An 11,546-nucleotide genomic window follows, 5' to 3' on the forward strand; every position below is an offset into this window, starting at 1 on the left:
AACAAAAACAAAGTAGTGCATCGTTTTAAAGTGGAAGAATGTAGATGCATGGTTTGGAATTGCTTTACAAGATAAAATCTGGAAAGTGTGCCAGGCATTTCTATTCAGCTATTAAGTCCATATTTTGTACCTTTCACTGCAATTAAAGCCACAAATCTTTTGGGGTACGTCTCTACCAGCTGTAGCCATCTAGATATATCTTTTTTGGCTCTTATTTGCCAAACAGCTTAAGCGTAGTTTGACTTAATGGAGAATGATTTAAAAGTAGTTTATAAATACTGGCATTGATCTTATACTTTGACTGAGCCATTTAACAGGATTATGTTTTGATCCAAACCATTCTGGTGTATCTCTACTTGAAAGTGAACCTTAAAATCATTCAAAAGTTCCCACAGGAGCCACCATAAAGTTAGACCACAGGAACAGTGTTTACACATTTAGTGTTTTGTATGTAGGACAAAAAGTCAAATTTTGTTGTCGTCTCAACACATTGCTTTTTTAATAATGTTTTTCTCTCAATGTTCTGCCATAAAGGCAAAATTGCTGAGAACAAAATATTTAACATCAAAATAGACTCTCCCACCTGAGTTGTGGATCTCTGAAGATCCTTTACAGGGACCACGGGCCTCTTGGCTGCTTCGCTTATTAATGTTCTTCTTGCCTGGCTTGTCGGGTCAGGTGGATGGTCATGTTTTGGTAGGTTTGTTCTTATGCTATACCACGTTTTTCACATGATGGAAAAAACAGTGCAGATATCTCAGAAGCTTAATATATCAGTTTATAACCAAACCCTGCTCTGAACTTCTCTATAGCTTCATTCTTGGCCCCTCCGGTGGTACTGTAAAAGCAAGTCTTGTTTAAATGCCTTACTATACTTGATTTAAGGAATTACTTTATGGTAAATCTGAAATGCGGAGATTTGGAAATGTTTGGTCCCAACAATGGAATCATCTGACACTGCTGATAAAATTAACAGTCTACGTACAAACGGAAAAGGATCACAATAATCACTTGAAAGAAGGTAATGAAGAAGGACTTTAAAATAGTTCCATTGTCGTAGCACCATGGCTCCACTCACAATAGACCTTAGACATGCATACGATGGTGGTTTAAAGAGGTAATTATGGCCATCATGGCTCACCTACTAATCCCCCTCATTAACTGCTGTTTATTGCAAGTATTGTAATAAAATAAATGTAATTAGACATTGCAAGTATAAAGAGAAGCAATTAACATTTGAAAGTATGTTTCTTTGTCCTTTCTTTGCTTAATAGGGACTTGTTGAGCCAAGAAGGATTGGAGGGAAGAAGGTTTTTTTTTTTTTGAATTACTCAACAGGAGATTGAACAGAAGTTCTTATGCATGTACCATTGTGTAAGAGTGATTCTCTTGGGTCTTGATGACATTTAACACGGCTTAAAACAATGGAAGGTGTCTCAGCCATGTCACAGAAATTACATTACGCCCCGCAGACACTTCCTCCATGCACCCAAAGGGGTTGCCATGACACCATAGATCCTCTGATGCTGTATTAAACACAGACAAACAGCACTGTGGCCTTTACAGTAGATATATGCTGTTGTAGTATTTCGTGTGTATATATTGATGATGTAGTTACAGGACAATGGGATTTCTGTGGATATTTTTCTACTGAGGCGATGTTCTTTTATAGTATTTTTAAAGTATGTTTCTTTTACCAGCTGGTTTCATGTTTTATCTGACATAATTTTCCTACTTTGGAGGAATTTGGACTGATGAGGCCCTTGAGTTAAGCCGTTTTGCCTTGTTGGTGAGTCACACAGCCAAAGTTTATGCCATCTCCAGACATCCCCTCAAAAGCAATAATCCCAAGTGCGTGCCCATGTAAACCAAAATAAGAAAGTGAAACCATTTAGTTATTTTTGCTCATTTCTGGATTAAATACTATTTAAGGGGATTTCTGAAAAATGCATGGAAAGAATAAACAGAAAAAAACAGAGATGAAAGCTTGTCTAAAACGTTACAGGAGTAGACACTGATGGAAAACTACCAGAATAATTAAATGGAAGTCATTAAAATCATAAAAGAGAACATTATTTTATAAATACCGACACTGGAGGCAAAATACATTGCCTCATGGAACATTAAGAAGCTCCTATCCCTCCATTGTGAAGTAGGTAAAGAAAAAATTACAATCCCATAACATAATGTGTATTTTTAGACTTTCGTTAACTGCACGCCGTGCTAGCTGCTATGATTTCCCTGAATTCTCGAATTTAATTACCATCATTAAAAGGTTTTGAAGATTAAAGATTCAGACTTTAGGGATTGTTGAGAGAACAGCACTCTAGCAAGGTAAAGCTCAACTCACAAAATGGAATCGGACAGCTCTGTCCACTTTGCTTTGGACTAGTCATAAATATACATCTCTCCATAATTGAAAACTGTGCAGACACACAGGAACTTGTCGACATTTGCATATGAATACGGTTTTCTTTTCATTTTCTGCTACTCCAAATTCAGCCTTGCACAACGACAACCCCAAACCTCCCTTACTGCAATCCCTTCAAAAGAAATCATTCCAATAGACATTGTGTATGTCCATTCGAATGATCTAACTCCTTGTAATTTTTTTTTGTCTAAATCAGCTGGGCTCAAACCGAGTATCCATATAGCAGCTTCTGGAAACTCAAATGTGTAATCCCCTTCTGAAAAGAAAAAAAAAAAAAAAGAAACTTCTGGGCATACAAACAGGACAAAAGAATAAAAACAAAATGCATTTTTTGTTTCAGTTTCAGACATCATTAACACTCAATGGTGATAAAGTTACATTGTAATCATTTTGTGCATGAGTACAAAAGATGAGCAAAAGACTGGTTTTTAACAGGCATAATTAGATTTTGCTAATTCAAAAGTAAATCGATGATCCAAAAGGGTCATCAATTCAGTTGTACAGCCATTGTGAAAGCAGCTCCATGAGCTAGCACAGACAGTGCTATAATTAATAAGAAGCCCTCTTTCTCCTGCAAAGCTGGAACTCGATCAGCACCTTTGATTACATTTTAACAGCATCCAAAATATTCTATGTCTTGTCTGTGCTTTTTCTAAGTAAAGTAGCTCACCCTCTGTTATCATTGCAATAAACCTTTATATCACCACGTTTTCAATATGGTTTACTTCAGGGATCCTCAGGGTCCATCAGGGGTCAAATATTAAAAACTTTAAACTTTTATAGCTCTGTTACAGCTTTAAAGGTTTTAAAGTAAATCTGTGGCAAGATTCACATGTTTTAACCAAGCATTTGACAGAGTATTAATTCTGCATAAATATAATATGCTGTTAAATATTCTTTTTCTTATTATTCTGGATAAAAATTGGGTGGATACTGATATCCGATATTTATACTGCGGTTATTGCCAATAACTCATATTTACTGTTATTTATGTACAGGTCACTCCACTAACGTCACTACTACTGTCACGTGACCCAAAAAAAAACAAAAAAAAAAACAAACAAAAAAACACATGGCCAAACCCCTCTCCCTCCTGAAACAAAAAGGAAACAAAATGAAAATGAACATCCATTTTTCGCATCGGCTCAGTTTTACAAATAAAAACATTACAGATATGTTAGAAAATGACCAACATTGGCCCGTACCCATGTTACATTGTGGTTCCTTAATATTATATTCTCTGGTTAAATGTTGACACAAGTCAAATTTATTAAGGCAACATTGCAGACACAAAAAGTGCACATTTTTCAAGCACTACCTGATTTTGACAGGATCTCAGAGGTTTGTATTTTAATGATTGTGACCTGACTGCACAGTCTGATTTACAACGTTTATAATTAGACGCAGTTTTCTTTTAGGTCCTTATTCTAACTGAAGTATTTCCCATGTGCATTTTCACATGCCGATTTAAGCAGAAGAGGCTTACTCTGACAAGTGTAACTTGTCTTTTATCCTGTATGCACTCATTCATGAAATGTATCATCTTGTTTTTTTTTTAACTCGATCTCATGTTGACAGTTTCATAAATGGCGTCACATTACTCCAGTAGGCAGGTGGTGATTATGAGATTGTCATGGTATAACCTTAAGTAAAAATACCATGGTAACATGTTTTTTCTTTACATAAAGAATGTATAACATAATCTGTCTTTATCTAAAACTGGAAAGCAAATGTTAGTCCCAACAGCATGACGTATTGATTATTACAATTACATTAATTGTTCTCTATATCATTTACTTATTGTTATTTTCTAGCTAAAATTAACAAAAAATATATATAAATACAAATTAACTGACTTTAGGAGTAGTCTTGAAGATTGTTCTACTTTTCACAGTGTAGCCAGCCATTTTTCAGCCAGTGATCCGACAGGCTGAAAAATGCTGTCAGATCACAGCAGTAGGTGGGGATTTTTTTTCTGCCATCTCTTAAAATTCTTTAAGCTGCAATATGACGTCAAATATTAGTGGCTCTAAAACTTTAACTATTTCACAGCCCTTCATACCACAAAACTGGGAGCCTGCCTGTGTCCATTCCCCAAGGAGCTAGAGTTTAAGATATACACCTGTCTGCAGTTAAAACAAAGTGAAACATTTGTTTTATTTGTTTATAAAAACCTGTTTATGTGAAACCCACTAAAGAGATGTTGAACACAGTAAATGGCTGATTCCACAAAACAAAATGGAGGGTAATAAATGTGTGCCCTTCATCTCTCATTGCACAAAGTGACAATCTAAGTCTTACTACAACTATGCGCAGCAAGACAGATGGCAATTTTATCTTCAGCTGGAAATTAATAAAGTGCTAAATGTTCAATTTTGAATTTAAGTTTCACATGACTGGTTAAAAAAAAATACGAGAGAAGGTATGTACATGTCTGAAGGGCCTATGGAGATGTGAACAGGTAGCAGGCAAGGCTGGTAAGCAAGGGGAAAACATTTTTAAAGGTTTCACAAATCACTACAGTGACATTTGCTAGGTGGTGTTCAGAAGAGGTTCAAAACCTTCAGCTGAAAAAGATTTCCTTTTGAAAGCCTCCATGGCATTCCTGGAAGGGAGGAAACAGCTGCATACAGCAGCATGTGCAGACAGCAGATCTTTTGGTAGATAGCATAATGAGATTTAAAAGACTGTAAAAGGGATAAAGGCAAAAGATGTGGAACTAACAAGATGAAGACATACTGTCAGAGAAGCATAAGTATGAAAAAGAAAGTCAGTTTCTTTGCTGCAAAATAACTCTTGAAAGTAAATGCAGTCCTGATGAGAGGAAATGGTTCTTTCAGCTCAGTGTAATATTATCAATCAAGAAGTGATCCTCCCTGCGTTCAAGTTGCAAAGAAAATTACACATAAAACTATTAAAATGCATAAATTTCATGAGAACTTAAACCTGACATCGCAGTAAGTGAGCTCCTGCTCCTTTTTCGAACTAGATTTTTCTTTACATGCAAAACTTAAAGACAACTTTAACTTTAAAGCTTCTATTATACTTTCTGAGCACATGAAAATCCAACTTCTTCAGATCTCAGTTTGGCTGTATAAGAGATGGGCTTTGGCTGATTGTTTAACTTTACTGCAGCAAGACTCTTCATTATGTCTAAATGACAACTAAATTGGCCTTTCAACAAAGCTAGATTCATTCAAGCCACTATATCAGAGATGAGAGGCATCGCTTCCACACAGGAACCCACAGGGGAAATTTTGATATTTTCTGAGTGCTTCTAACAAGCATGTGCAGCTACTGGTCTTATGGAAATTCTAGGCCTTCCACTTGGTATCATGACTGCCAAAAGCTGGAGTAAAAAAAGTGCAAAAAAAAAAAAAAAATCTAAATGTAGTATGTCAGGGGAACAAAGCCCTCATGGGGAACAGCATACACAACCAATGACGGATTATTCCAAGTCCTTTCTTTGGGTGCTTCAGCTGCCCCCCGTAGATCCACAGAAGAGGAGCCATTCCTACTGGCTTATTTTGAAAAGCTGGCCTGAATCATCCATCTGGATGGTTTATTCATCTATTCAGGAAAATAACTTTCCCTCCATTCTTTGAAAAACATCCCTAAACATTTTTAAAACTTTTGTATGCTCTCTTTTAGCTGAGTAAATGTAATAGATTGCTAACTTTAACCAGGTACTAGACTGTAGCTTAAACCTATTTTTTAGAAATCCCTCCATCCAGTACAATAAAGATAATTTTTAAACATTTACTTTAGGTCTTTTGAATGTCTGTACAAAGATATTTCTATAGTATAGTATCATAAGACCAGGAACTATTTTGCATTTCTGTGCTACCCAACACTTAGAGGTCCATTTCCCTGCCCCAACTTGTTGCTGCACAATGGCAGAAAGAATTTGTCTCTTGTTTACAACAGAGACAAATAAGGCAGTTTGGAAATACTTTTGCTTGTGAAAAACATAGGCTGTGATGATGCGGAACCTAAAAGTGTTCCCTTCAAGGAAACACTTTTTAAAACATTTGGCAATCTTTGAGTGGCATGCTTCTTTATCAGCTGACTGCAGGTTGACAAGCCCAACCAATTAAGCAGCTAATATGAGCTGGTTGAACTTGTCTTACTTTATAGGGTGAAGAAGAAGAACATGGTTTATTCTATATTTTTCAAGCAATAAATTCATGCCATACATAATATTATTGGAACTGTAAAATGAAATATGCTCATAGCAGTTCAAATTTAAATTGCAGAATTTCAGTAAAACAGCTAAATCCCTCCATACATTTGCTTTATATTTGTGTAAATACAAAAATAAAAAAGTCATTTTACCTATGTTGTCATGCTGAGAACGTTTTATTCTAGCCCATTCTCATTTCAACAAGGATCTATATAAAAAGGAAAATTGCATATCAAAATGGAGTCAAGATATTTCTCCGGTAACTGTTGATTTGATTAACTATCAAGGACATTTGTGAGGAGTGATGCTGCCTGTAAAACTAGCTTCTCTCGGCATTAATCTATATGACATGTCCATTTTTATCCTAAGGAGGTGGACAGTTAGTCTTAAACTTTGCCTTCTTAGGTGACTGACATGTTCCAACTCAAACTTTCTGTGTCCATGTGTTTATACCCAGTGCATGTGCTGTACTAGAGCCAGCAAGCCCCCGCATTCATGAGACCAAGCAGAGCTGAGTGGGCAAGCAAGCATTTAAGGCTCTTACTGAAAGACCTTGACTGCAAGGCAAGATAGTAGAAAAAAAGTAATTTGCTGCACCCACTAAAAAAATCCAGTCCCAAGAGCCACGGAAAGGGGTTTGAAGATTCAGAAAAGTATTTTACTTTGGTGGCTGTTTCTGTTTAATTTGAGTGGTTGTGCATACATGAAGAGAAAGGTGTGATGTGTCCACTTATGTTCACTTGGGCCCATTTCTGGCTTACTTACACTGAATGTGAGCCAAGACAAATAGTGAGAAATTAACTGATAAGAGCTAAAACCAAGACAGATAAATTAATAGCAGTCAAAGACGTGAAGCCTTAGACTTTAGTCTTATTACAAAGCATCATTAGTGTTATTTTTACTCTGTACTTATTGTGCAGACATATAAATACAGTACAAGCAATCATTGTGCCTTCATTGTGCTGACATGCCTTGTTTGCATGTCAGCAATCTAAGCTATACTAAATCTATGAGTGAAAGAAGGTGGAGTTCAAATATTCCAAGTCACTAAGTCAAAATTGTGAGGAAATACTAGGTGGAGAAAGCACAGTGGACCGCGAAGAAAAAGCTTCAACTCAGATGAGTATGGATTCTGTTTACCAAGAACTCTTCCAACTCTCCTTCCACTTTCCCTGATGCCTCACTGCCATCAAGACAAGACTGTGTGGCTAATTACTGAATGGCAACAAACAAACTGATACTTCCCCATTTTCCCTGGTCATGTCCCATTACTCCAGCTTAGTTCCCCTATTCATATTTTTCTTGACAGGTGCATCTGTCCATGGAAAACCAGACAGTGTTCGAATCAGCAGGCAGAGGATGTTGTAATTAAGAGGTGTACCTCTGGGCTAACACGTGGCTCAGTCAAGGTGAAAATGACAGTAGGGGTGGAGTTTTATTGAGTACAACAGGGTTCCTGTCGATCGCTGTGGCACTTGGCACTGTGTGCAATGCTTTCATTTGTATTTTAGTCCTGCGTTTGTGTCTCTATATCATTGTGCATCTGCACATGCAAACCTCTAACCTTCGCCATCAAAGTGTCACCGGTTGTGGGGATCAGAATGCTATCTTGAAAACCCACAAAGTCACAATTATAGAAGCGGAAAGAGAAGAGAAAAAGTGAAAGTGTGCGCGTGTGAGTGAGTGTAATGTGCGTTTGGGAAAAGGAAAAGCGGGAGAAAAACAGGAGCCTGAAATAAGACAGCAAAGATGAGACGGCACAGATTGATATCGCAATTACCAACAAAGCTATCCCTCAGTTATGAATACATCTCCATACATTACAGGCAGGTTGCTCCCTGGCCATAGTCTCTGCAGCTAGTCCTGCAGTTTCTCATACACGATATACAACCACAGCCCACGAGAGGGTCATCATAGTGTTGTCACTTCACATTAATAATACATCTGTCACGATTCACCAACAATAAAAACGTTAACTTGTCTGCATGTTACTCTTACAGCAGCACAAGTTATTAATCTCTTCGGAAAATGACATAGAAAAAGTCATTGTTATATGTCATTGCAATTTATTATCATATACATCATCTTGCAAAAGTATTCGTAACCTATAAATGTGGTTTACAGTTTGTCAAATTACAGGCACAAACTAAGTTTTTTTGAATATAATTGTACATGATATTAAAACACAAATATGCAAATAACAGCAAACTGAAAATAAACTACATAGTTTGTTTGTTTTTTTAAATAAAATCTTTAGTCTAAATTGTTATTTAATCATCTTTACATATACACAAAGGTGCTTGGGTGAGATGAGACAAAACATGAGCAAAGACATTTTTGGACAACATGCGCAAAATGCTATGAATGGCCTAGAACTAACACTTCACTGTATTAAGTATCATGCTGTGAGGATGCTACTGTTCAGCAGACACATGGGTAATGGTCAGGGTAAGAGCTGCAGTGTAATTAATGGTTTATATCAAAGCATTTTCATGTGTAAGATTTGCCCAGTCAAAGTCCAGCAATAAACTGAACTGATAGTCTGTGGAGAGATTTGAAAGATGGGCAACTTGGCAGAATGGGCATAAACATTAAGTCTCTATAAACGGGTAAAGCAAGTAGAGAAACATCCCAAAAGAAGTGTAATTTCCAACCTAAGTCCAACAAAGAATTTGTGACCAGACTTCAAAATTTATGCTTGCAGAAATATCATTCAAGCTTGAGCTATTTTACAAAGCTTGAGCTTCTTTACAAAGCAGATTTTATAAAATGTCATTCTCTTAATGTACAAAGTTGGTAGAAACATAAACCAATAGACTTGATGCGAAAGGTGGTTCTAAAAAAACATCAGCACCTGAATGCAAATTGATATCGCATATTATTGCAGACTTTAATTTGTAGAACAAAGCAAACAACAACAAAAACACATGCATCATCTTCCTTCTTGTTAGCAAATGAAAACTACTTTGTGTTGGTAAATCACATAATAGTCTGTGGTTGTAGCCGGACGAAATGTGAAAAATTCCAAGAGGTATGAATACTTTTGCCAGGCACTTTAGATGCATTGCATAAAATGCAATAATGTGATGAAGAAGATGATCAGTTTTCTTCTCACTGCTCTGACATCTTTAATGTTTACTGGAGTCCCCGCATGATCTTTAGGAAATGTCTCAGTGGATTATCCAATAACCATAAACATGTCCAATCACCACTCTCGACACAGATGGCCACATGGATCATCGGGGAGCAGCTTACGCAGCCATAGCTCGCTACAGTGAGGTTCAAACGACGGCCTGTCGCGAACACTTTCTTTCAGCTTGCAAGTAAACCCAGTTACAGTTAGCCCATAATTTATGCAGAGTGAGGACCATATGCTTGAACAGCGAGACAACAGGCACTGCAATATATGGGAGGGGGATTTTACATAAAAATGCAAGGCTGCTACCAAATGGGTTAAGAGTATGCATGGAGGCAGACAAGCATTTCAAACACCTCTGTGGCTCAAAACACATCAGACAATGAGAACAAAAAAAGGAAAAGAGGAAAGAAAGAGAAATGGAAAAGGAAACAACCTCTGAAATGGCAAAAGATGTGCACTGGAGGATGAGCAAATGGAAATGTAAACCATGGGAAAATGATCCAGTGCAATTTGGATCTCTGCCGCAGGCTCTAAGCTATGCTCCATGAGAGGTGTGCAAATGAAAAACATGTTTGTGTGTGAACGTGTGTGTGCATAGATGGTACAAATGCAGGAACTATAAGTTCTTGCATCAGGTGCAAGAGGACAGTTTGATGACAACATGACTGGCATATGAAAGGGGATATCCTGGCAGAAACGGAGGTGATGCTGTCCAACTTATCTGGCCCTGGTGGTCATTTTGGAAAAGCTCTGTCCTGTAATCTAATCCTGAATCCCCCTTTGACAAAGATCAGTTCAGGTATCTACATAAATCAGAACATCTCAGAACCATAAAATGCCTTCAATCTCATTAATGGCACAAAACCACACAGGGTGACGCAGACTGATGATGAGCACGACTGGAAATCTCTGTTTCTAAGGACTTGCAGGAAAAGGGGATAAAAATGGAAAAGACAGAAAGAGGGTGGGGAATGAGAGAGCGACAGGGAGAAAAAAAAAAGAAAAAAAAAGAACGAGACCAGGAACAGCTACAGGTAAACACTGCCATCTGCTGGCCAGTGCAAGAACACCCTGTGTGCTTTGAAGCTGAGGCTAATGTGTTTGAGCAGCTGCACCTTTGACCACCTGTTTGCACTGATGCACACAAAGCAGATGTGACACACAAAGGACACTGCACTCAGCCAAACTTGACATAATAATAAGAAAAAACTTCCAAATTCAAAGATGTAATAGTTTATCCCTGCACAGAGACAAATTTAATTTGCTGGTTGAGGAAGAAGAATGAAAGCTGAGGACGAGGCAATCATCTTGATGCAATCACAATTATGTTAAAAGACAACCCCATCTATTCCCCACGACTCTTGGCTCTTGTAATCGAAGGCAGCAGAGGAATAAAACGAAGCTCTCCTATAATTCATACTTATGCTGACAGGCTTTTTCTACCTCGGTTACAAGTCACAATGTCTTTTTTTTTTAAATACTAAAAAGGCCTGTGAGAGGTACTTACTTTACTCGTTCCTGCCGTTCAGTGTTGACGACTTTGTGTGTGACACATCAAAAAGTGTGAAGCAGCAGACTAGATTACAAGTGCCAAAGTAAAACAAGGCTCCACCAAACACTTTCTCATTTGACTGCACAAAGATAAAGGCGCTTAAAGTGATATGAATATATAAATGGCATGAAGATTAGAAAAGATTTTTGCATATTTCATTTTTCACTGCAGTCGTCAGGTAAGAGCAGTAGCTGTGTCTGCTTGTCAAAGCTTACAAATAAAGCAAAAGAAATACACGTTT

The 11,546-nt window shown here is 37.4% G+C and overlaps 1 protein-coding gene across 1 annotated transcript in view; it reads right to left on the reverse strand.

Moving 5' to 3' along the window:
• Positions 1-9,819: 9,819 nt before the first annotated feature.
• Positions 9,820-11,546, reverse strand: part of LOC103137936 (catenin alpha-2-like) — a 40,003-nt gene continuing 38,276 nt past the window's right edge. Inside the window, exon 6 of the mRNA XM_016671370.1 lies at positions 9,820-9,930. Within this exon, the coding sequence (XP_016526856.1) occupies positions 9,820-9,930 (111 nt within the window). The remainder of the gene's footprint in view (positions 9,931-11,546) is intronic.

Source organism: Poecilia formosa, unplaced genomic scaffold (genome assembly GCF_000485575.1).
Source record: "Poecilia formosa unplaced genomic scaffold, Poecilia_formosa-5.1.2 Scaffold44, whole genome shotgun sequence".
Lineage (NCBI taxonomy): Eukaryota > Metazoa > Chordata > Actinopteri > Cyprinodontiformes > Poeciliidae > Poecilia > Poecilia formosa.